Source organism: Pongo abelii, chromosome 6 (genome assembly GCF_028885655.2).
Source record: "Pongo abelii isolate AG06213 chromosome 6, NHGRI_mPonAbe1-v2.0_pri, whole genome shotgun sequence".
Lineage (NCBI taxonomy): Eukaryota > Metazoa > Chordata > Mammalia > Primates > Hominidae > Pongo > Pongo abelii.
Genome location: NC_071991.2, coordinates 40449529 through 40476262, shown reverse-complemented (window position 1 = coordinate 40476262; position 26734 = coordinate 40449529). Strand labels below are relative to the sequence as shown.

General features: G+C 46.1%; 2 protein-coding genes across 9 annotated transcripts in view; one reads left to right on the top strand and one right to left on the bottom strand.

Moving 5' to 3' along the window:
- LOC129060715 (uncharacterized) lies at nt 1–24779 on the bottom strand. The gene is made up of 2 exons (XM_054560765.1): nt 23840–24779; nt 1–134 (listed from the first exon to the last, which is right to left on the bottom strand). The coding sequence occupies exon 1, from the start codon at nt 24777–24779 to the stop codon at nt 23901–23903; it is 879 nt and encodes a 292-aa protein (XP_054416740.1). The 3' UTR covers nt 1–134; nt 23840–23900.
- The window catches only part of OGDH (oxoglutarate dehydrogenase), a 481925-nt gene that overhangs the window by 356266 nt on the left and 98925 nt on the right, over nt 1–26734 (top strand). For 3 of the 8 annotated variants that reach the window (XM_054558877.2, XM_054558874.2, XM_054558871.2), the window contains exon 1: nt 24039–24137. The exons of 1 other annotated variant lie outside the window; for it this stretch is intronic. The gene's annotated coding sequence lies outside the window, so the exon portion shown is untranslated. 8 annotated transcript variants of the gene reach the window in all.

Here is a 26734-nt window from a genome sequence, read left to right as displayed (position 1 = left end):
CTCGGCCCCAGTTAGCTATTTGGGTCTCGGAGCACCAAGGAGACGGTGGACGGAATCTGGCCAGGCTTCGTGGCTACGATGGCCTGAAGCGTGCCTTTTGGGTTGTCAGCTCGGGCTCACGAGTGTTTTCTGTGCTAAATACAAAAAGCCCTGTGATGTTTTTCTTTGCGTGTCCACCTATCTGACTCGTAAGAACCGAGGCTGAATCCAAACCCACACTGTCACGTCGGGAGAGCCTGCCGCGGCGAGCCTCCGCGAGCGGGCATTTCTTGGGTGGGGACCAAAAGCCCAGTGCTGCCATAGTTTCGGATCATTCTTTTAAGAAGCTGGGGCCGGGCGCGGTGGCTGGCACCTGTAATCCCAGCACTCTGGGAGGCTGAGGCGGGCGGATCCCTTGAGCCCAGGAGTTCGAGACCAGCCTGGGCAACATGGTGAAACCCCCGTCGCTACAAAAAATACAAAAAATTAACCGGTGTGGTGGTGTGCGCATGTAGTCCCAGCTACTTGGGAGGCTGAGGCAGGAGAATCGCTGGAACCCAGGAGGTCGAGGATGCATTAAGCAGTGATCGCGCTCCAGCCTGGGCGACCGAGGGTGATACCTTGTCTTTAAAAAAAGGGAGAGTGGAACGAAAACTTGGATTAAATAAGTAGGGTCATGGAGCTTGTTTACATCCCCTAGTTACAGCACACCCTTTTGAAAGTGAAAAACAAACTAGAATGTTACTTAGTGGGCATGGAATCGAAGCAACGGAAGGTTGAAACTTTGTTTTTATCAAGGCCGGGCGGGCGCGGTGGCTCACGCCTGTAATGCCAGCACTTTGGGCAGCCAAGGCTGGTGGATCATCTGAGGTTAGGAATTCGAGACCAGCTGGGCCAACAAGGTGAAACCCCCGTCTCTACTAAAAATATATTTTATCAACAGAATTTCAAAACGTTTATATAAGTAGAATAATTACAATGAACTTTCATAAAGGACTTGAGCATACCTGGATTTTGGTATCCGTGAGGGTCCAGGAATTATCCCCCTTGGATAATAACAGAGGACTGTACTCATCCAACTTCAACAACAGTTTGCTGCCTTTCTCATTTCACGTATCTCTTTCTGCATTTTTTTTTTGAAGTGCTGTATATTAAAGCAAATCCTGAACACCATGTCATTTCACCTATAAATACGTCAGTGTGTGTCTCTAATAGATAAGGACTTTATACTATTATCACACCCACCAAAATTTTAAAAATTATTTAACATCACTTAATACATAGTATGTGTTTAATTTTCCCCATTGCCTTAAAAAATTTTGTAAATTAGATTGTTTAATTAGGGTCCAAACAAGATTTACTTACTGCATTTCATAGAAATATATGTCTCTTAATATATAACAATTCTGGCTGGGCACAGTGGCTCATGCCTGTAATCCCAGCACTTTGGGAGGCTGAGGTGGAAGGATCACTTGAGGTCAAGAGTTTGAGACCAGCCTGGCCAACATGGTGAAACCCTGTCCCTACTAACAATACAAAAATTAGCCAGGTGTGGTGGTGCATACGTGTAATCCCAGCTACTTGGGAGGCTGAGGCAGGAGAATTGCTAGAATCAGGGAGGTGGAGGTTGCAGTGGGCTGAGATGGTGCCACTGCACTCCAGCCTGGGCAACAGAGTGAGATCCTATCTCAAAACAAACAAACAAAAACAGGGCCGGACGCAGTGGCTCACACCTGTAATCCCAGCACTTTAGGAGGCCAAGGTGGGCAGATCACGAGGTCAGGAGTTCGAGACCAGCCTGGCCAATATGGTGAAACCCTATCTCTACTAAAAATACAAAAATTAGCCGGGTGTGGTGGTGCTCACCTGTAGTCCCAGCTACTTGGGAGACTGAGGCAGAAGAATCGCTTGAACCCAGGAGGCAGAGGTTGCAGTGAGCCGAGATCATGCCACTGCACTCCAGCCTGGGTGACAAAGAGACTCCGTGTCCCAAAAAACAAAACAAAACAAAACAAAACAAAAAACATGTAACAACATGCATATATATATATATAAAAAATTTCCCCTCTCTTTTTGTTGTTATTCATGGCATTTACTTATTGAAGAAACTGGGTCATTTGACCAACAGAATTTTCCACTTTCTGGGTTTTGCTGATTGTATCTTCAGGTGTCATTTAATGTTTTTTGTCCCTGGTATGTCCTGTAATCACAGTTAATTCTAGAGTCAGGGGAGGTTTACAGTGAAACTAATGAAGCTTAATCTTCAGGCCCTCCCTTGCATAGACCCCTGTACCTAATTTCACATTTATAATTTTGTGTCTTTTTCTCAAAGAGGACTGTGAAATTTGTATAGTTTAAGGCCCCACAAAGCTTGGATTTACCCCTGGCTAGAGGCTTCGTTAGGTTTAGGTGTAATGTTGAGGTTTGGGTTTTTTTGTTTTGTTTTGTTTGCAATAACACTTCATGCCTGGCACTATGTACTTCTATTGAGGCACAAAGCGGGTTTGTCTCTTAGTAATATTGTAATTCATCTCTCAATCTGGGGGTTGTCATCCTGATTATCCATGAAGTTTACCATCAGCCTTTCTTCTAATAGTCTAGCAAACACTGATGATCATTAGACCACTGGTTCTCAATGAGGGTTGATTCTGCCCTGTCCTACCAAGGGGAAATTTGGCAATGTCTGGAGATATTTTGGATTGTTGCAACTGGGTGGGGGGTGGTGGGTGGTACTGCTGTTATCTAGAAAACGAATGCAAGGAATACTGCTAAACATTGTATAATTCACAGAGCACACCTCCCCCCCACAGCAAAGAATTATCCAGCTCAAAATGTCAGTAGTACCCAGGTTGAGAAACTTAGTGTAGTTTTATGATGTTCCTTAGGTGTGCAAAGTGGTGATTTCAAATGCTCTCATTTCTCCTGCATTTATAAGATGAGATTCTTCTACAAAGGTGAGCATTGCCTCATCTCTCTGGTTACTTTGAAATACAATCCATTCGGGATAGCCAGGATGTATGCTTGATGCCTTCCCGGGCACAGTGGCTCTGCCTATAATCCCAGCACTTTGGGAGGCCAAGACAGGAGGACTGCTTGAGCCCAGGAAACGGCAAGATCTTTACAAAATATGTAAAAATTAGACAGGCATGGTGATGCATGCCTGTAATTCCAGCTACTTAAGAGGCTGAGGCAGGGAAATGGCTGGAGCCCAGGAGGTTGAGGATACAGTGAGCCGTGATGGGGCCACAGCACTCTAGCATGGGTGACTGAGTGAGACCTTGTCTCAAATAATAGTAATAATGATAAAGATGGATGGATGGATGCCCCAGCAACCTCTAACTGTGACCACTTTGGGTTCTTTGGGGAGAAGGGGCAGTGCTATCATGAATTGATGGATGTTTAGATATTTGATGTGCTTTAATCCATTACAGTCATTGTCCTTTTTTAAATGTTCAGATTGTCTCATCAAATATTTAGTTGCTCCTGTGTCCTTCTGGCACAATCCTAGTAATCCACAATCCTAGTAGTCTTTAGGTCAAGCTTGTCCAACCCGTGGCCCATGCAGCCCAACACAAATTCGTAAACTTTCTAAAAACATTATGAGTTTTTTTTTTTTTTTTTAGCTCACCGGCTATTGTTAGTGTATTTTATGTGTGGCCCAAGACAATTCTTCTTCTTCCAGTGTGGCCCAGGAAAGCCAAAAGATTGGACACCCTGGACTTCCTTGCTTTCCGTTTTATACATTTACTGCCCTAGAAACAAAATCAACCATTTCTCCAAGGAACCCTAATTCACTTTAGTAAGAAATGGTATTTGTATTGGCAAACTTCTTTTCTTTTTTTTCTTTTTTTTTTAAGGAGGATCATGAAATTTGTCTTAACTGAGAGATAATATTAAAGAGATTGTATTCTCCACTGCAGAAAATTTAACTTAGGAGGTAAGGCACCGTGGCTCATGCCTGTAATCCCAGCATTTGGGAGGCCGAGGCAGGAAGATCGCTTGAGTCCAGAAGTTCAAGACCAGTCTGGGCTACATGGTGACACCCTGTCTCTACCAAAAAAAAAAAATTAGCTGGGCATGGTGGCATGGGCCTGTAGTCCCAACTACTCAGGAGGCTGAGGTGGGAGGATTGCTTGACCCCCAGGAGGTTGAGGCTGCAGTGAGCTGTGATGGTGCTGCTGCACTCCAGCCTGGGCAACAGAGTGAGACCCCATCTCCAAAAAAGAAAGAAAATTTAACTTAGGGAGTCTAATTCCCCAGATGAGAGATTTTTCTGCTCAGAAGCCATGAGGCAATTTCTACCAATGTTTGTCTAGGCTCTTTGTCTAGACCAGCCACCCCTTCCTTCATTTGTTCAACCAGTATGTGCTGTGCAGCCATTTGTGCCAGCCACTGTTCTAATGGGAAAACATAGGTGACCAAAACAAAAATCCTTGTCTAGGCCAGGCGCAGTGGCTCACGCCTGTAATCCCAGCACTTTGGGTGGATCATCTGAACTCAGAAGTTCAAGACCAGCCAGGACAACATGGCGAAACCCCGTCTCTACCAAAAATACAAAAAATTAGCCAGGCATGGTAGCAAGCACCTGTAGTCCCAGCTTCTCTGGAGGCTGAGGTGGGAGGATCACTTGAGCCTGGGAGGCAGAGGTTGCAGTGAACCGAGATTGTGCCACTGCACTCTAGGCCTGGGTGAGAGTGAGGCCCTGTCTCAAAAAACAACAACAACAACAGCAACAAAAATCCTTGTCTCCATGGCTTTATCTTGATTGTCGTCTGCCAAACAAGATAAATAAAGAGATATAGAGCATGTCAGATGGAGATAAGTATCAAGAATAAAAATAAGGCACGGAAGAAGAAAGTATAGTGGACTTAGGCCAGGCGCAGTGGCTCACGCCTGTAATCCCAACATTTTGGGAGGCCGAGGCAGGGGGATCACGAGGTGAGGAGATCGAGACCATCCTAGCTAACATGGTGAAACCCCGTCTCTACTAAAAAAATACAAAAAAATTAGCTGGGCGTGGTGGCGGGTGTCTGTAGTCCCAGCTACTCGGGAGGCTGAGGCAGGAGAATGGCGTGAACCTGGGAGGTGGGCTTGCAGTAAGCCGAGACCGCGCCACTGCGCTCCAGCCTGGGCGACACAGCGAGACTCCATCTCAAAAAAAAAGAAAAAGAAAAGAAAGTATAGTGGACTTAATGGGGGACCAGAAGACATGTCCATGTTTGAATCACTGGAACCTGTGAATGTGACCTTATGTGGAAAAAGAGTCTTTGCAGATATAATTCAGGATTTTGAGACTTGATAATCCTGGATTAACCAGGTGGGCCCTAAATCCAATGACAGGTGTCCTTATAAGAGATAAGAAATACCTCACCTAATAATGGCTACTATTAGAACAACAAAAACAGAAAATAAATTGTAAAAGAGTGTTAAATAATTAAAAATAGAACAATCATACAATCCAGCAGTCTCACCTGCAAGTATTTATCCAAAGGAAGTAAAGTCAGGATCTGGAAAAGATATCTACACTCCCATTTTCATAGCAGCATTATTCATAATAGCCAAGAGGTGGAAGCAATGTAAATATACATTGTACCTACCACAAAATGTGGTATATACATACAATGGAGTATTATCAAGCCATAAACAGGGATGAAATTCTGATTCATGCTACAACATGGATGAAACTTAACATTATGCTAAGTAGTATAAGTCAATCACAGAAAGACAATTGCCATATGATTCCATTTTGATAGTGTCTAAAGTAGTCAAAATCATAGAAGCAAAAAGTAGAATGGTTACCTGCGGGGGGAGCTGTTGTCTAATGGGTACAGTTTCAGATTAGCAAAATGAAAAAGTTCTGGAGATCTGTTTCATAACAATGTGAATATATTTAATATACTGAACTGCACACCTAAAAATGGTTAACATGGCCAGGTGTGGTGGCTCACGCCTATAATCCCAGCACTTTGGGAGGCCAAGGCAGGAGGAATGCTTGAGCTGAGGAGTTTGAGACCAGCCTAGGCAACATAGAGAAACCCTGTCTCTACAAAAAATGTAAAAATTAGCCAAGTGTGGTGGCACGTGCCAGTGGTCCCCAGTTACTTAGGAGACTCAGATGGGAGGATGTCATGAGCCCAGGAGGTTGAGGCTGCAGTGAGCTGTGATCATAACACTGCATTCCAGCCTGGGCAACAGAGTCTCAAAAAAAAGGTTAAGATGGTAAATTTTATGTTGTGTTTTTTTCTCAAAATACAAAAAAAAAAAAAAAAAACATAAAAAAAAAAGAAAAGGAGGCAGTATGATCACAGAGGCAGACATTGGAATAATAATGCTGACATAAGCCAAGGCATGCCTGGAGCCACCAGAAACTGGAAGGGACAGGAAAAAAATCTCCCCGAGAGCCTAGGAAGTGCAGCCCTGCCCACTCCTCACTTCGGACTTCTGCCGTCCGTGACTGAGAGAGAGAATACATGTCTTTTTTTTTTTTTTGAGATGGGAGTTTCACTCTTGTCGCCCAGGCTGGAGTACAATGGCATGATCTCGGCTCACTGTAACCTCCGCCTCCTGGGTTCAAATGATTCTGCCTCAGCCTCCCAAGTAGCTAGGATTACAGGCGCCTGCCACAATGCCCAGCTAATTTTTGTATTTTTAGTAGAGACGGCGTTTCACCATATCAGCCAGGCTGGTCTCGAACTCCTAACCTCATGATCCGCCCACCTCATCCTCCCAAAGTGGTGGGATTACAGGCGTGAGCCACCGCACCTGGCCTTGTTGTTTTAATCTATCATGTTTCTGGTAATTTGTTATGGCAGCCACAGGAAACTAAAATGTAAGGAGTGTTTAGCTGGAGGTGGGGGTGGGTACAATTTCAGATGGAGTGGCAGTAAGGCTCCCCAAGAAGGTGCCAGATGAAAGGCCCCTCACGAGGGGCAGTCGTGTGTATACCTGGGAAAAGAGTGAAGGCTGGAGGCTAATGCATGTCTGGTGAGTCAGGAGGGCAAGAAAGCCAGCGGGGCAGGAGGACAGCATGTGAGAACGTCAGAGGAAAACAGTCACAGATGGGCTGGCCTTTTAGAACATTTGAAGGACTTTGGCTCTTACCCTGAGCAAGAACTCTTTAGGGGGTTTTGAGTGAAGAATGACAATCTGAAGTAGGTTTCAGAAGTTTCAGAATTATCCTGTCCAGGCAAGAGATGATCATCCTAACGTAAGGATGATCAGTGGGTACAGAGAATTTTTGCAAATAGCATTTAATCTTTTTGTTTGGTTGGTTTGTTTTTGTTTTGTTTTGTTTTTTGAGACAGAGTCTCGCTCTGTTGCCCAGGCTGAAGTGCAGTGGCACGATCTCGGTTCACTAAGACCTCTGCCTCCAAGGTTCAAGCAATTCTCCTGCTTCAGCCTCCAGAGTAGGCGTGCACCACCATGCCCCATTAAATTTTGTATTTTTAGTAGAGACGGTGTTTCAACATGTTGGCCAGGTTGGTCTCAAATGCCTGACCTCAAGTGATCTGTCCACCTTGCCCTCCCAAACTGCTAGGATTACAGGTGTGAGCCACCGCACCAGCCCAGTTTGGGGTTTTTTTTGAGGCAGAGTCTCGCTCAGTTGCCCAGGCTGCAATGCAGTAGTGTGATCTTCACTCACTGCAGACTCGGCCTCTCAAGCAATCCTCCCACCTTAGCCTCCCCAGTAGCTGGGGCTATAGGCACGTGCCACCATGCCCAGCTAATTTTTGTATTTTTTTTGTAAAGATGCAATTTCACTATGTTGCCCAGACTGGTCTCAAACCCCTGGGCTCAAGTGATCCGCCCACCTTGGCCTCCCAAAGTGCTGGGATTATAGGCGTGAGCACCTGTCCTTAATAGCATTTAACCTGATCTAAGCAGGTCTTTTATCCCATCTTGCAGTTTACAGGAAATTTAGGAGACAGAGGGCAAAGTTAGAGGAAACAATAAGGCAAATCCAGAGTATGGGAAAGTTTGCCTCAGCCCTTCAAAAACTAGTCAAGAAGAGAGACAAGATAAAGAAAGTGGGGGAAATGTACTAGTTTAAAAGAGACCAAGGCTGGGCGCAGTGGCTCAGACCTATAATTCCAGCACTTTGGGAGGCCCAGGTGGGTGGATTGCTTGAGCCCAGAAGTTCAAGACCAACCTGGGCAACATGGCTAAATCCCATCTCTACAAAAAATACAAAAGTTAAGCCAGGAGTGGTGTTGTGTGACTATAGTCCCAGCTACTCAAGAAGCTGAGGTGGGAGGATTGCTTGAGTCCAAGAGGTGGAGGTTGCAGTGAACCAAAATCGCACCATTGCACCCAGCCAGGGTGACAGAGTGAGACCCTATCTCAAAAAAAAAATAAATAAAAAGATGCATAATACCAAAAAAGACGTGAACCTTGATTGGGCTTCAGTGTGTTACTGTCTGCAAAGACCACTGCTGACAATTCCTCCAATCCCTATAAACACATACTGTTCCTCCCATTGAGGGGTGGAGTCTATTTTCCCTCACCTTGAATTTGGACTGGCCCTGTGGTTTGTTCTGACCAATTCAATGCAGTGGAAGAGAAGCTATATGACTTCTGGGGCTTAGGCCACAAGAGACCTTGCAGCTTCCATTTTCATTCCCTTGGAACCCAGCTGACAGGAGGTCCAGCCCACCCAATTGGACCAGTCATTGGAATGAAGCCATCTTGGATCCTGCAGTCCCAGTGGAGCTGTCCCAGCCAATACCAAACGGAACGCTGATGAGCTATCCCTACTGAAACCACACAATGCAGTTATGCAAATGGAAAAAGTCAGGCAGCTCTCTATGAACTGAAAAGCTTTATACGAATAGAAAGATTTCCAGGATATACTGTTCAATTTGTTTTTTTCTTTTTTTTTTTTTTCTGAGACGGAGTCTTGTTCTCCAGTCACCCAGGCTGGAGTGCAGTGGCGCAATCTTGGCTCACTGCAAGCTCCGCCTCCCAGGTTCGCACCACTCTCCTGCCTCAGCCTCCAGAGTAGCTGGGACTACAGGCACCCGCCACCGCGCCTGGCTAATTTTTTGTATTTTTAGTAGAGACGGGGTTTCACCGTGTTAGCCAGGATGGTCTCGATCTCCTGACCTTGTGATCCGCTCGCCTCGGCCTCCCAAAGTGCTGGGATTACAGGTGTGAGCCACCGCGCCCGGCCTTTTTTTTTTTTTTTTTTTTTTTTGAGACAGAGTCTCACTCTGCAGCCCAGGCTCGAGTTCAGTGGCACCATCTCGGCTCACTGCAACTTCTGCCTCCTGGGTTCAACTGATTCTCATGCCTCAACCTCCCAAGTAGCTGGGACTACAGGTGTGCACCATCACACCTGGCTAATTTTTGTATTTTTAGTAGACATGGGGTTTCACCATGTTGGCCAGGCTGGTCTCGAACTCCCAACCTCAGGTGATCACCCACCTTGGCCTCCCAAAGTGCTGGGATTACAAGTGTGAGCCACTGCACCTGGCCATCAATTTGAAAAGCAGATGTGGAAGAGAATACATAGTAAACTCTCTTTGGTATCTGTACCTTCATGAAAAAACACTGGAAGAATATTTAAGAAACTAATATAAGTGGTTATAGGTAACCTAAGATTTAGCTCATATACACCAGTAGGGTTATACTGGTTAAAATATAGAAATATTCTTGTCCTGATCGGTAAATGGCCACTACCAAACCCCTGAATTCCCTCCACCTCTGCTCTCACCCCAGGATAAATGATTGCCCCATGATCCAACAACAGCTAACCCCAGCAGGGAACGGGTCTGGCAAGCCAACAAAGAATGAGGTGGATGGTCATGGGGTAGGAGACTTTACAAACAAAACTTTTAAACATACTTTTTATTTCTGAGCCATATGAATATATCACTTGGTAAAAAGGAATCTGAGGTGAGGTATGGTGACCCATGCCTATAACCCCAGCACTTTGGGAGGCTGAGGCAGGAGGACTGCTTGAAGCCAGGAGTTTGAGGCTGTAATGAGCTATGATCATGCCACTGCACTCCAACCTGGATGACAAAGTGAGACCCTGTCTCTAAAAAAAATAAATAAATAAAAAATTAAAAATCAAAGTCAAAAGGAATTTGAGAGTAAAAAACAGAAAATAATGTGTTGCTTATTTAATAAAATAAAAATTAAAAATTAAGTGCTAGAGACCAGGCGCAGTGCCTCATGCCTGTAATCCCAGCACTTTGGGAGGCCGAGGAAGGTGGATCACCTGAGCTCAAGAGTTTGAGACCAGCCTGGGCAACATGGTGAAACCCTGTCTCTACCAAAAATACAAAACTTACCTGTGTATGGTAGCATGTGCCTGTGGTCCCACCTACTCAGGAGGCTGAAATGGGAGGATGATTTGAGCCTGGGAGGCAGAGGCTGCAGTTAGCCGAGATCGCACCGCTGTACTCCAGACTGGGTGACAGAATGAGACCCTGTCTCAAAAATTAAGAAAGAGGCTGGGCGCGGTGTCTCACACCTGTAATCCCAGCACTTTGGGAGGCCCAGGTGGGCGGATCACCTGAGGTCAGGAGTTCAAGACAAGCCTGCCCCACATGGCGAAACCTCATCTCTACTAAAAATACAAAAAATTAGCCAGGTGTGGTGGCAGGGGCCTGTAATCCCAGCTACTCGGGAGACTGAGGCAGGAGAATTGCTTGAACCCAGGAGGTGCAGGTTACAGTGAGCAGAGATCATGCCACTGCACTCCAGCCTGGGCGACAAGAGCGAAACTCCATCAAAAAACAAAAAACAAAAAAAAAGAAAGAGAGAGAAAAGAAAGAGAGAGAGAAAGAAAGAAACAAAGAAGGAAAGAAGTGCTATTGCCACTCTGAGTGAAACTCGGTCAAAAAACAAAAAAGAAAGAAAGAGAGAGAAGAAAGAGAGAGCAAGAAAGAAGGAAAGAAGTTGCTATTGCCACTCTCTATCACAGTACCATTTTATCTATGGATTTCAAACCAATTACTACCTTGTTTGTACATCCTGAAAATGTCAGCTCTGTAATAACATAGATCCTGTTGTGTTCACCTCTGTATCCCCAGCACCTAGAAGCAAACCAGTATAAATATTTGTTGAATGAGGCTGGTCGGGTGGCTCATGCCTGTAATCCTAGCACTTTGGGAAGCTGGAGCGGTGGATTGCCTGAGCTCAGGAGTTTGAGACCAGCCTGCGCAACGTGGCGAAACCCCATCTCTACTAAAAATACAAAAAATTAGCTAGGCATGGTGGCAGGCACCTGTAATCCCAGCTACTTGGGAGGCTGAGGTGCAAGAATCGCTTGAACCTAGGAGGCGGAAGTTGCAGTGAGCCAAGATCGTGCCACTTCACTCCAGCCTGGGCAACAGAGTGAAACTCTGTCTCTAAAAGCAAACAAATAAACAAACAAATATTTGTTGAATGAATATGGAATGTATACTTTAATGAAAAATCATACTGAGCAAAAGTTATGGGATGTAGTTAAAGGCAGTGTTCAAAGGGAAATATATAGTTGTAAATGTCTACATTTAAAGAAGATCATGTGTAAAATTTGTGATAGTGGAAATGAAGAAAGATATCAAATCAATAACCAAATTTATACCTTGACGAACTTGAAAAAGAGCCAACTAAACCCCAAACTAGCAAAAGGAAGGACATAATAAAGATTAAAGTAGGGATAAATAAAATAGAGGATAGAAAAACAAGAGTCAATGATAGCAAAAGTTGGTTCTTTGAAAAGATCAACAAAATGAACAAACCTTTCCCTACACTTACACAGAAAAAAGAAGACACAAATAACTAAAATCAGAAATGAAAGTGGAGGCATTACCAACCATATAGAAATAAAAAAGATAACAGAATATTATACAAAATTACATACCAGGGGGTGTGGTGGCTCACGCCTATAATCCCAGCACTTTGGGAGGCCAAGGTGGGCAGATCACCAGAGGTCAGGTGTCGGAGACCAGCCTGGCCAACATGGTGAAATCACGTCTCTACTAAAAATACAAAAACTAGTCGGGCGTGGTGGCGGGCGTCTGTAATCCCAGGTACTTGGGAGGTTGAGACAGGAGAATCGCTTGAATCTGAGAGGCAGAGGTTGCAGTGAGAGGAGATCGTGCCACTGTACTCCAGCCTGGGTGACAGAGCGAGACTCCATCTCCAAAATAAAAATAAAAATAAATAAATAAAAAAAAATACAAAAATTAGCTGAGTGTGGTGGAATGTACCTGTAATCCCAGCTACTCGGGAGGGTGAGGCAGGAAGATAGCTTGAACCTGGGAAGTAGAGGTGGCAGTGAGCCAAGATTGCGCCATTGCACTCCAGCCTGGGTGGCAGAGTGAGACTCCATCTCAAAATAAATAAATAAATAAAAACAAAAAAATTAGCTAGGTGTGGTGGCAGGCACCCGTAATCCCAGCTACTTGGGAGGCTGAGCCAGGAGAATCTCTTGAACCCGGCAGGCAGAGGTTGCAGTGAGCCAAGGTCATGCCACTGCACTGCAGCCTGGGCAACAGAGAAAGACTCCATCTCAAAAAAAAAAAAAATTACATACCAACAAGTTTGATTAATTTACATGAACTGGACAAATTCTTAGAAACACACAAATTACCTAAAGTGACAAAATAAAGTCCAGGAATAGTTTCCCTGGTAAATTCTACCAAACACTTAAAGAATAATTAACACCAATCCCCAATCCTTTTTTTTTTTTTTTTTGAGACGGAGTCTCGCTCTGTCACCCAGGCTGGAGTGCAGTGGCACGATCTCAGCTCACTGCAACCTCCACCTCCCGGGTTCAAACAATTCTCCTGTCTCAGCCTCCCGAGTAGCTGGGATTACAGGTGCCCGCCACCACACCTGGCTATTTTTGTATTTTTGGTAGAGATGGGGTTTCATCATATTTACAGGCTGGTCTCGAACTCCTGACCTCAAGTGATCCACCCTCCTTGGCCTCCCAAAGTGCTGGGATTACAGGCATGAACCACCTTGCCCGGCCAACATCAATCCTTCTTAAACTCCTCCAACAAATTGAAGAACGGGAACATTTCCTAACTCATTCTATGAAGCCAGCATTAACCTAATACTAAAGCCATTTAAAGACATCACAAGAAAACAAACCAATATCTGTTATGATTCTAGATGTAAAAGTCCTTAACAAAATAGTAGCAAACCAAATCCAACAGCATATTAAGAGGATTATATATAGCCGGGGGCATGGTAGCTCATGCCTGCATTCCTAGAACTTTGGGATGCCAAAATAGTCAGATCACTTTGAGCTCTGGAGTTCAAAACCAGCCTAGGCAACATGGCGAAACCACATCTCTACAGAAAATACAAAAATGAGCCAGGCATGCTGGCTTGTGCCTGTGGTCTCAGCTACTTGGGAAGCTGAGACTGGAGGATCGCTTGAGCTGGGAAGCAGAGGTTGCAGTCAGCCGAGATTGTGCCACTGCACTCCAGCCTGGGTGACAAGAGCAAGGCCCTGTCTCAAGAAAAAAAACAAGAGGATTATACACCATGACCCAGTGGATTTTAGCCATGAATGCACAAGTGGCTCTGTGAAGCAGGTCCGCTGTGCACTGGTTACCACTTCAGCCTACTGCCTCTTGGGCTGCACTTTTACTACTTTCCTGAATCCAGCGAGGCAGAACACTCAGCCTCACATACATAATAAGTCACATGAAACAGGTTTACTATTTATAGATAGGCAGCAAGGAACAACAGCAGCCTAGGATTCAGGTTTAGCCAGTACCCCAAGGCTCAGGAAGGCTGCTTGAGGCAGTTAAGTCTTATCTGTACCTGCCCCACTTGCACCACAGTTGAGAGACCCCAGAAAGTAGTCGGCCAAGGGTTTTATATCCCAGGGACCACATGAAACACTGGGCTAAAGCACTGAAAGACATCCTGTTTCAAGGAGAAACTGGAATAGAGCCCAGGCTGTTCCAGCCAATTCCCCCCATCTCAGGATGTTGCAATACCAGCCCATTCTACAGTTATCCTTGAAAACTATAAGTGAGAAAGTGGGGGAGAACTGGATCAGTTCAAGGCCACCCAGAGAACTGTCCTGCAGGTTCAATGTAAGAAAATCAATTCATGGTCAGGCATGGTGGCCTCCCAAAATGTAACCCCAACATTTTGGGAGGCCAAGGAGGGCAGATCGCTTGAGCTCAGGAGTTTGAGGCCAGCCTGGGCAACATGGCGATACCCCGTCTCTATAAAAAATATTTAAAAAATTAGCCGGGTGTGGTGGGGTGTGCCTGTAGTCTCAGCTACTCAGGAGGCTGAGATGGAGAATCACCTGAGCCTGGGAGGTGGAGGCTGCAGTGAGCCATGATCATGCCACTGCACTCCAGTCTGGAGGACACAGTGAGACCTCTGTCCAAAAGAAAGAAAGAAAGAAAGAGAGAGAGAGAAAGAAAGGAGGGAGGGAGGTGAGAAAGAGAGAGAAGAAAGAAAAGAGGGGAGGGAGGGAAAGGGAGGGGAGGGAGAGAAGGGGAAGGGAAGGGGGAAGGGGAGGAGGGGGGAGGGGACAGAAGACAGGAGGGGAAAGGGGGGGAGGGGAAGGGAGGGGAGGAGAGGGAGAGAAGGGAGGAGAGGGGGAGAGGGGAGGGGAGGGGGAGGGAAGGGGGAGGGAAGGGAAGCGGGGAGGGGAGGGGAGGCAGGTGGATCACCTGAGGTCAGGAGTTTGAGGCCAGCCTGACCAACATGGTGAAACCCTGTCTCTAATAAAAATACAAAAATTAGCTGGACGTGGTGGCATGCGCCTGTAATCCCAGCTACAGAGGTTGAGGCAGGAAAAACGCTTGAACCCAGGAGGCAGAGGTTGCAATGAGCCGAGATCGTGCCATTGCACTCCAGCCTGGGCAACAGAGAAAGACTCCATCTCAGAAAGAAAAAAAAAAATCATTTCATGCTGGCCAGGTGCGGTGGTACATGCCTGTGATTCCAGCACTTTGGGAAGCCAAGGCAGGGATTGGGGTATCACTTGAAGTCAGGAGTTCAAAACCAGCGTGGACAACGCAGCAAGATATTGTGTTTACTAAAAAAAAAAAAAAAAAAAAAAAAAAAATTGAGACAGTGTCTCATTGTGTCATCCTCCAGGATGGAGTGTAGTGGCATGATCACGGCTCACTGCAGCCTCGACCCCCAGGCTCTGGTGATCCTCCCATTTCAGCACCCCAAACAGCTGGGACTACAGGTCGTGCTACCAGGCCTGGCTAATTTTTGTATTTTTTTGGAAAAATGGGGTTTCACCACATTGCCTAAGCTGATCTCAAACTCCTGAGCTCAAGAGATCCAGCTACCTCAGTCACCCAGAGTGTTAGAATTATAGGCATCAGCCACCGTACCCAGCCGAAAATTTTTTTTTATTAAAAAAAAAGAGGCCAGGCACAGTGGCTCACGCCTGTAATCCCAGCACTTTGGGAGGCTGAGGCAAGTGGATCACCTGAGGTCAGGAGTCCCAGACCAGCCTGGCCAACATGGTGAAACCCCTCTACTAAAAATGCAAAAATTAGCCAGGTGTAGTGGTGCGCGCCTGTAATCCCAGCAACTCAGGAGGCTGAGGCAGAAGAATCGCTTGAACCCGGGAGGCGGAGGTTGCAGTGAACCAAGACCGTGCCATTGCACTCCAGCCTGGGCGACAAGAACAAAACTCCATCTCAAAAAAAAAAAAAAAATCCAGGAAGGGCACAGCATTAGGATAAATAGCCAACGCATATGGGGCTCAATAACTAGGTGATGGGTTGATAGGTGCAGCAAACCACCATGGAACACATTTACCTATGTAACTCACCTGCATGTCCCGCACATGTATCCTGGAACTTAAAATAAATTAAGGCTGGGCATGGTGACTCACGCCTGTAATCTCAGCACTTTGGGACGCCGAGACGGGTGGATCACCTGAGGTCAGGAGTTCCAGACCAGCCTGGCCAACATGGTGAAACCCTGTCTCTACTACAAGTACAAAAAAAATTAACCAGCTGTGGTGGCAAGTGCCTGTAATCCCAGCTACTCAGGAAGCTGAGGCAGGAGAATTGCTTGAACCTGGGAAGTGGAGGTTGCAGTGAGCTGAGATTGTGCCACTGCATTCCAGCCTGGGTGACAGAGCGAGACTCCACCTCAAAAAAAGAAACATAAAATGTTTAAAAATTTTTTTAAAGAAAATCAATTAATGTGATATATCACAGTAATAGAAGAAAGGGAGAAAAAACATGATTATCTCAAGTGATGAAGAAAAAGCATTTGACAAAATCCAATGCCCTTTCATGACAAAAAGAAAACATTCAGAAAACTAGGAATAGGAGGAAACTTCCTTAACATGTTAAAGGGCATCTATGAAAATCCCAGAGCAAACATCACACTCAACAGTGAAAGACTGAAAGCTTTCCCCTGATTGTTCCACCAACTAGGAACAAGACAAGGACTCCCACTTTCACCACTGCTATTCAAATTGTACTGGCTGCTCTGGCCAGGGCAATTAGATGAGAAACAGAAACCAAAAGCATCCTTACAGGAAAGGAAGAAGGAAAACTATTTCTATTGACAGATGACTAAATCCTACATATAGAAAATCTCAAAGAATCCACAAGAAGGCTACGAGAGCTAATTAACAATATCAGCAAAGTCACAGGACACAATATCAACACCCAAAAATCTATACACCAGTAACGAACAATCAGAAAAGGAAATTAAGGCCAGGCATGGTGGCTCACACCTGTAATCCCAGCACTTTGGGAGGCCAAGGCAGACGGATTGGTTGAACCCAGAAGTTCAAGAACAGTCTGGGCAACATGGAGAAACCCCATCTCTACTAAAAATAGAAAATATAGCTGGTCGTGGTGGTGTGCACCTATAGTCCCAGCTACTCAGGAGGCTGAGGTGGGAGGATCACCTGACCCTGGAATGCAGAGGTTGCAGTGAGCTGAGATTGCATCAGGCCACTGCACTCCAGCCTGGGCCACAGAACAAGACACTGTTTCAAAAAAAAGAAAAGAAAAGGAAATTAAGACAACAATTCCACTTACATATGCATTGGAAAATATAAAGTATCTAGGAATCAATTTAACCAAGGAGGTGAAAGACATATACATTGATAACTATAAAACATTGCTGAAAGAAATTAAAGACAATCTAAATAAATGGAAAGACATCCTGTATTCATGGACTGGAAGATTTAGTATTGTTAAGATGTCAGTACTACCCAGTGATCTACAGATTCAATACAATGCCTACCTATCAAGATCTCAACAGCTGGCCAGGCATGGTAGCTCACGCCTGTAATCCCATCACTAGAATGCTGAGGCAACAGTATTGCTTAACAGGAGGTTGAAACCAGCCTAAGCAACATACTGAAACCTTGTCTCTATATAAAAATTTAAAAGTAGCTGGGTGCGGTGGTACATATCTGTAGTCCCAGCTACTCAGGAGGCTGAGGCAGGAGGATTGCTTGAGCCCAGGAGTTCAAGGCTGCAATGAGCTATGATCCTATGATCATGCTACTGTACTCCAGCCTAGGTGACAGAGAGAAACCTAGTCTCTAAAAACAAACAAAAAACCCAACAGCCTTTTTTGCAGAAATGGAAAAGCAAATTCTTAAAATCATATGAAATTGTAAGGGGTCTTGAGTAGACAAAACAATCTTGGAAAAGAACCAAGCTGAAGAACTGACATTTCCCAATTTCAAAACTTACTACAAAGGTACAGTAATCAAAACAGTGTGGTACTTAAAATGAACAGGTTTTCCTAAAAACAAACAGTGTGGTACTGGCATAAGGACAGACATACAGACCAATGGAATCAAAGTGAGGTCCAGAAATAAACCCAGTGCTTGCTTCAGCAGCACATATACTAAAAGTGGAATGATACAGAAATAAACCCAACATCTATGGTCAACTGATTTTCAAAAAGGGTGCAAGTCCATTCAATGGAAAAAGAATAGTCTTTTAAACAAATGGTGCTGGAACAATTGGAGTTCTACGTGTAAAAGAATGAAGTTGGTCTGGGTGCGGTTGTTCACACCTGTAATTCCAGTGCTTTGGGAGGCTAAGGCAGGAGGACTGCTTGAACCCAGAAGTTTGAGACCAGCCTAGGCAACATAATGAGACTCTTGTCTCAAAATAAACTTAAAATAAAATAAAATAAAATAATAAAATATAGAATAAAATAAAATAGCCAGGTGTGGTGGCATGCATCTGTATTACTAGCTACTTGGGAGGCTGAGGTAGGAGGATCACCTGAGCCCAGTTCAAGGCTGCAGTGAGTTATGATCATGCCACTGTACTCCAGCCTGGGTGACAGGGAGAGACCCTGTCTTAGAAAAAGAAAAAAATGAAGTTAGATCCCTACTGCACAGTCACATATAAAAATTAACTCAAAATGGGTAAACAATCTAAATATGAGCTAAAACCATTACCTCATAGAAGAAACATAAGGGTAAATCTTCATAACCTTAGATTTGGCAATGGATTCTTAGATAGGACATAAGCAACATCAAAATAAAAACTTTCAACCTTTTGTGAGTGGTGGCTAGCACTAAGAGAAGCCAGGAAGGCCTGGGGTACACATCAAGAACACAAGGTGGTGGGGTGTTGCCTGACCACCCCCAAAAGCTGCACACCAACCCTCTACCCCATGCGAATCTTTGAGCCTCTGGCACTTGGTATCTCAGCTGAAGAAGTCTTCGGTGGAAACTGTCTCCAGTGGGCAGGTGTTGGAGAACCCTCCCTCTTCAGGTGAAGAGTTTGGGCATCTGGCTGCACTATCCTCCAAGTGGCACCCAAAACCTCCACTGGGAACATGGGCCCTGACCTGGTGGACACCACCACCTGGTGACAGAGTGCCAGGCACATTCCATCCAGATGAGGAAGATGAAGGAGACTGCATCAGAAAGTGCTGCCAGTCAGCGATCAATTCCACCACTTCACTATCAAGTTCCTTCTGCCCCACCAGTCCTGCCATGCCAGCATGAGCCACACTTTGCTAACAAGAGACCCAATACCTTCTCTAGGTGCAGAGTCCTCTCCACCCCCAAGACAGCCCAGATAAACTCCTTAGGAACAACAACAACAACAAAATTAAAAACTTTTGTTCATCAAAGGACATTGTCAAGAGATAAAGAGAGGCCCGGCACATTTGAGAGGCTGAGGCAGGAGGATCTCTTGAGGCCAGGAGTGCAAGACCGGCCAGGGCAACAAAGCAAGACCCTGTCTCTACAAAAAATAACAATATTGGCTGGGTGTGGTGGCTCACGCCTGTAATCCCAACACTTTGGGAGGCCGAGGCGGGCAGATCACGAGGTCAAGAGATCAAGACCATCCTGGCCAACATGGTGAAACACCATCTCTACTAAAAATACAAAAATTAGCTGGGTGTGGTGGCACAGGCCTGTAGTCCCAGCTACTCAGGAGGCTGAGGCAGGAGAATCGCTTGAACCCAGGAGGCGGAGGTTGCAGTGAGCCAAGATAGCACCACTGCACTCCAGCCTGGGGACAGAACAAGATTCTGTCTCAAAAAAAATAAATAAAATAACAATATTAGCTGGGCGTGGTGGTGTGCACCTGTGGTATGGTTCCAGCTACTCAGGAGGCTGAGGCAAGAGGATCACTTGAGCCTAGGAGATCAAGCCTGCAGTGAGCCATGATCACACACCACTGCACTCCAGCCTAGGTAACAGAGTAAGACCCTGTCTCAAAACAAGCAAACAAACAGAAAAAAGAAATGAAAACCTACAAAATGGGAGAAACTATCTGCAAATCATATATCTGATTAGATTTAATATCCAGAATATATAAAGAACTCCTATAACTCAACAACAAGAAAACCCAATTTAAAAATGGGCAAATAACTCAAATGGACAGCTCTCCGAAGAAAATATACAAATGGACAAGCACCACATGAAAATATGCTCAACATCATTAGCCATTAGGGAAATGCAAATCAAAACCACAATGAGCCATGGATGGTGGCCTACACTTGCAGTCCCAGCCCAGGAGTTCAAGGCTGCAGTGATCTCTGATTGTGCTCATGCACTCCAGACTAGGTGGCAGAGTGAGACTCTACCTCTAAAAAATAATAATACTTTCTAAACCACAATGAGATGCCACCTCATACCTATTTATTATAGTTGGCTGTAATAAATTTTTTTTAGAGATGGGGTCTTGCTGTGTTGCCCAGCTGATCTTGAACTCCTAGCCTCAAGCAATCCTCCTGACTCAACCTCCCAAAGTGGTGGGATTACAGGCATGAGCCACTAAACCTCACCAAATTTTTTGGGAGGGGAGTGGGGAGGTGGGGGAACAGGGTCTTGCTCTGTGCCCAGGCTAGAGTTCTGTGGCATGATCATAGCTCACTGCAACCTCAAGCTCCTGGGCTCAAGCAATCCTACTGTCCCAGCGTTCCAAATAGGCAGGACTACAGGCATGTGTCACCACTCCTAATTTTTTTTTTTTTTGGAGAGACAAAGTCTCACTATGTTGCTCAGGCTGATAATCCTCCTACTTTGGCCTCTGAAAGTGCTGGGATTACAGGAGTGAGGCACCATAACTGACCAATAATAATTTTTTTTAAATAGAGACAGTAAAAAAAAAAGAGACAGACCTGTAATCTCAACATTATGGGAGGCTGAGGCAGCAGGATCGCTTGAGGCCAGGACTTCGAGACCAGCCTGGGCAACACAGCAAGATCCTGTCTCTACAAAAAATAGAAAAAATTAGCCTAGCCTGGTTGTGCATGCCCGTTGTCCCAGCTACTCAGGAGCGTGAGCTGAGGATCGCTTGAGCCCCGGAGGTTGAGGCTGCAGTGAGCTGTGATCGCACTACTGCACTCCAACCTGACACCTTGTCTCAAAAACAAACAAACAAAAAAGGTGCGGTCACTGTGGGAATTTATCACTTCCTGAAAAAGCTAGACAGAATTCCCATGTAACTCAGCAATTACGCTCCCAGGTATACAAACAAAAGAATTATAAACAGGTGTAACCACAGGACCGGTTGAATCTGGTTCAGTTTTTTTTTTTTTTTTTTTTTTTTGAGACGGAGTTTCGTTCTTCTTGCCCAGGTTGGAGTGCAAGCACGGTTTTGGCTCACTGCAACCTCCGGCTCCCGAGTTCAAACGATTCTCCTGCCTCGGCCTCCCAAGTAGCTGGAATTACAGGCAACCACCACCAGCCTGGCTAATTTTTTTGTATTTTTAGTAGAGATGGGGGTTTCGCCCTGCTGGCCAGGCTGGTCTTGAACTCCTGACCTCGGGTGATTCACCCACCTCAGTCTCCCACAGTGCTGGGATTACAGGTGTGAGCCATTGTCCCCAGCCTGGTTCAACTTTTATCAGTAACAAAATGATGAGTTGTTTTTCAGTTACAATAGATCCCCAGGCTGCAAGTCATGTAACCTGAGCATGCCCAGATGAACAAAGTGTGCCTGATAGCTGACCCTGGTGTCGGTGGGAACACAAAAGTCAACCACAGGCAGGACTTAAGCACTCAAATGGAGGAATGGACACCAAATTAGGAAGCATGGGGCGCCCTGTTTTGCTGCAATATGAACTTAAAAGCCAAAGATCCAGCATTGCCCCTTTGCATGACCCAAACAGATCACACCTTGTTGTATTTTCCCATCTCCCTCATAGTTGCTTTCTGCCTATAAAACCTGCCCCCAGATTCCATCTCGGGGAGACAAATTTGAGTATTGCCTCTGGTTTCCCTGCTGGTCGACCTTACAATAAAGCCTTTTCTCAAAAGCTGATGACATAGTATTGGCTCCTATGTGCATCTAGCAGTGAGCCCACTGCTTGGTAACACAATGGGCTCAAACATTTATAAGCCAATGTTCATTGCAACATTATTCAAAACAGCAAAAAAGCAGAAATAACCAAGTGTCCATCAATAGATGAATGAATAAACAAAATGTGGTATATACATACAATGGAATATTATTCAGCCATAAAAAGAAATGAAGTTCTGGCCAGGCATGGGGGCTCACGCCTGTAATCCCAACACTTTGGGAGGTCGAGGTGGGTGGATCACTTGAGGTCAAGAGTTCAAGACCAGCCTGGCCAACATGGTGAAACCCCATCGCTACTAAAAATACAAAAAATAAGCTGGGCATGGTGGCAGGCGCCTATAATCCCAGCTACTTGGGAGGCTGAGGCAGGAGAATTGCTTGAATCTACGAGGCAGAGGTTGCAGTGAGCCAAGATGGCACCACGGCACTCCAACCTGGGCAATAAGAACGAAACACCATCTCAAAAATAAAAAAAGAAAGAAAGAAAAAGAAAAAAATATTAGCTAGGCATGGTGGAGCGTGCCTGTAATCCCAGCTACTTGGGAGGCTGAGGCATCAGAATCACTTGAACCTGGGTAGCAGAGATTGCAGTGACCTGAGATGGCACCATTGCCCTCCAGCTTGAAACTGAGGGAGATCCTGTCTCAAAAAAAAAAAAAAAGAAATGAAGTTCTGGCCCATGCAACAACACGGATAAACCTTGACAACCTCATGCTCAATGAAATAAGGTAGACACAAAAGGACATATACAGTATGATTTCACCCACATAAAGTAATTGCGCAATCAAATGTATAGAGACCGTATAATAGAGGTTACCAAAGGAGAGAAGGACAAGAGGAGAGGGGGAAATAGGAAGTTATTGCTTAATGGTTACAGAGTTGCTGTTTCAGGTGATGAAAAAGTTTTGGAAATTGAGTGGTGATGGTTGCATAATATTGTGAATGTAATTAATGCCACTGAGTTATACACCTAAAAATGGTTAAAATGGCATTAAAAAAAAAAAAAAAAGACAGTATCTTGCTCTCTGGCCCAGGCTGGAGTGCAGTGGTACAATCATAGCTCACTGCAGCCTCAATCTCTCAGGCTCAAGAGATCCTCCTGCCTCAGCCTCCCAATTAGCTGAGACTACAGGTGAGTGCCACTACTCTTGATTTTTAGTAGAAATGAGATCTTGCTCTGTTCCCCAGGCTGATCTGGAACTCCTAAGCTCAAGTGATCCTCCCGCCTCCACCTCCCCAAGTGCTGGGATTACAAGTGTGAGCCACTGCACCCAGCTGCAAATTTTTAGTACATACATTTTTACCGTAATTTATTTAAAAAAAAAAAAAAAAAAGGAAAAACGAATACAGAAGTTTGTTCCTTGGTCTCTTCACCTTCTTCCAGTCTCTAGATCCTTGTCACATACATTAGCCTAACTTTGTTCTATAATAAGCACTTATACGCCCCCTTTTTTTGTTTGTTTTTTGAGACGGATTTTCACTCTTGTTGCCCAGGTTGGAGTGCAGTGGCACGATCTTGGCACACCGCAACCTCCGCCTCCCGGGTTCTAGCGACTCTTCTGCTTCAGCCTCCCGAGTAGCTGGGAGTACCAGCTACTGCGCCACCACGCCCAGCTAATTTTTGTATTTTTAGTAGAGACGGAGTTTCCCCATGTTGGTCAAGCTGGTCTCGAACTCCTGACCTCAAGTGATCCGCCTGCTTCGGCCTCCCAAAGTGCTGGGATTACAGGCGTGAGCCACCGCGCCCGGCCTTTCCCCAAATTTTAATACTTTAAAATAGGGAGCATCTTACAATCAACAGGTTGTGATAGGTTACTTAGCCGAGTTTTATTTTTGATAGGTGGCTCTAAAGTCAAGACAACCTAGGCAAGATCCCGGGCAAGATCCCAGCACTGCCAACTGTCATTTGTAGACCGGGGATAGGAACACCTGTCTCACAGGTTGTTACACAATAGCGCCGGTGAAGCGCTTGTCACAAAGCCTGACTCAGGACAATCTCAAAAACGGAGATTCTGTTATTCAAATTGTTTATTTTTGTGCGCTAAGTTTCACATCAACCCAACTATCTCTTGATAGGTTCCTACCAGGCGCTAGAGATATCTTACTTTTAGAAATTACTTATGATAGTAGAAGCCGCTGGAAGTCCATAGACTCACTCTCATCTCTCTAGCGGAGCAAACAGCTTGGCTCCAGCGGGCCCTGGCTTCTGCAACTGCGCAGTCGGCGCTGTGACGCCCGGCGCGGCTCTGTGACGTCACGAATCGGTCCTCTGTGAGAGGGGAGGGCATTCTTCTCCAGGGGAGGGCTACGTGTTGACGCCATACGCCGGGGCGGGGCCCGAGAGTTTGGAGCCCCGGAGTGGGGTGTCGGCGCCTCATTCGGGTGGAGCTGAGCCGGAGACAGGTAACCGTGCGCTGTCGCCGCGCCCGTCCCAGTGCCGGGTGTCGCGGCGCTTGGCGGCCCGGGGTTGGAGATCGCGGTAAAGGGGAAGGCCGCTGCGCCCTTGGTGCTGCGGACGCCGCGGTGACAGGGGAGTGGAGCTGGATGGAGTGGGGCTCCCGGAGGGTGGTAGGAGGGACGGGACCTGATGGATGGCCGTGGCAGCCAATGGCGCTGCGGGGCCCGCCCGGCGGGCGGAGATTGGCGGGTACGGGCGCGCTCCGAGGTCGCGCGGGGCGCGGAGCGACGCGCCATTGGCGGTGGGCGAGCGGGGGGCGGGCGCGGCGGCGGATGTGAGGGAGAGGGCGGTGCGTCCGCAAGGGTGACCCCCAAGGTCGCCGGGGGCGTCACGTGGGTAGGCCGCTCTCCGACGGCGTCCTTCCCGACCGGGACGCACTCTCCTTCCCGCCTGTGAGGACCGCGTCGCTTTGTCCGAAAGACAGTGTGGCCTGCTTCAGTTGCGTCGGAGCATTTAGCCTTGAGGTGGCCCTGGGTGGGACTGCCTGTTTGGATTACCGCGCAGACCTTGGCGCCGCCCCCACACCTGCTGCCCGAAGTTGGGTCGAACAGATTGACAGAGATGAAGCTTATTTCCCGTAGAAACATCTTTCAAGCACCATTTTCCCTCGAAAATGTATCAGACATTGGATATGAGTTGTAATCTACCGAGATTTAATAGAAAACTTGCCGCGCCCTCAACCTGACCCGGGTGCGTCCCACCTGCCATCCCCATCCCTTTGCCCCGAACGTAGGACTTCGTGTTAGGGTTTCCTTGTGCCTTGTCTTGCAGTCCGTACTTTGAGGCTGATTTCCAGGTACACTGCTCTGAACAGCTGGGTTTAGGATGGGTAGCATGGGATAAAGCCTTTTTTTGTAAGGCAGCACTAGTTGCAACAGTCAAACTGTAGTTTGCCGTGTAGACCTAGGAAAGTATGTAACACTATTGTAGTTTTGTAAATTAGCTGAGGACTGGATCTTGGAAAGTTGAATAAAGATCACTGTGTGCTCATTTTTTGTTGTTGTCTTGTTTGAGATGGGAGTCTCACTCTGTCGCCCAGGCTGGAGTGCTGTGGCGCAATCTCGGCTCACTGCAACCTCTGCCTTCCTGGGTTCAAGTGATTCTCCTGCCTCAGCCTCCCAAGTAGCTGATATTGCAGGCACGCGCCACCACGCCCGGCTAATTTTTGTATTTTTAGTAGAGACGGGTTTTCACCACCTTGGCCAGGCTGTTCTCGAACTCCTGACCTCAGGTGATCCGCCCGCCTTGGCCTCCCAAAGTGCTGGGATTACAGGCGTGAGCCACTGCGCCCGGCCCCTCGTTATTTTTTTTAAGCGCACTTTTCACATTTCAGTTACTTTTTCCGTTTAAATAACATCTTTATTGAGATAAAGTTCACATACCATACAATTCACCCATTTGACGTGCACAATTTCGGCCAGTCGTGGTGGCTCACGTTTGTAATCCCCGCACTTTGGGAGTGTGGAAGGAAGATCCCTTGAGCTCAGGAGTTCAAGGAGACCAGCCTGAGCAACCAAAGTGATACCCGGCGTCTACGAAAAATAAAATTATCCGGGTATGGTGGCGTATACCACATGTACCTGTAGTCGCAACTACTCAGGAGGCTGAGGCGGGAGGATGGCATGAGCCGGGGAGGTCCAAGCTGCAGTGAGCCATTGTTGCCCCACTACACTCCAGCCTGGGTGACACAGTGAGATCCTGTCTCAAAAAAAAAAAAAGGCCGGGCGCGGTGGCTCACGCCTGTAATCCTAGCACTTTGGGAGGCCGAGGTGGGTGGATCCCCTGAGGTTGGGAGTTTGAGACCAGCCTGGCCAACATGGTGAAACCCTGTCTCTACTAAAAATACAAAAGTTAGCAGGGCATGGTGGCGTGGGCCTGTAGTCTCAGCTACAGGCTGAACTCCTCCAGCCTCAGCAGGAGGCTGAGGCAGGAGAATCACTTGAACCCAGGAGGCAGAGGTTGCATCGAGCCGAGATGGCACCACGGCACTACAGCCTGAGCGGCAGAGCAAGACTCCATCTCAAAAAAAAAAGGAAAGAAAAAGCTACAGTATCATCTACTTTTTAGATTTTTAGAGATCATTGTACAAATTATTGAGAAATTCATTTTGAGAACAGTAAAATTTTAAGAAATTGTACATAAAAATTTATTCTATGCAGTCATAATAAATAGTACAGAGAGATCCTGTGTTCCTTTCCCACTTCTCTAACATTGTGCAAAACTATAGTAAATATCACAGCCAGATATTGACATTAATAAAATTCAAGATAACAGAATATTCCCATCATCACAAGGATCCCTTCCATTGCTTTTTTATAGCCACACCCACATTCCTCCCATTCCCAGTCCTTCAACTCCTGGCAACCACTAATCTGTTCTTCATTTCCCTAATTTTGGCATGTCAAGAATGCCAAATAAAGGGATTCATAGAGCCTTTTGGGATTGGTTTTTTCCAGTCAGCTTAATTCCCTGAAGAATCATCCAGGTTGTTGCGTGTATCGGTAGTTCGTTCCTTGGCCAGGCGCAGTGGCTCACGCCTGTA

Excerpts from the sequence above, each read along its gene's own strand:
- LOC129060715 (XM_054560765.1), bottom strand. The coding sequence starts at position 24,779 with ATGTTTCTACGGGAAATAAGCTTCATCTCTGTCAATCTGTTCGACCCA.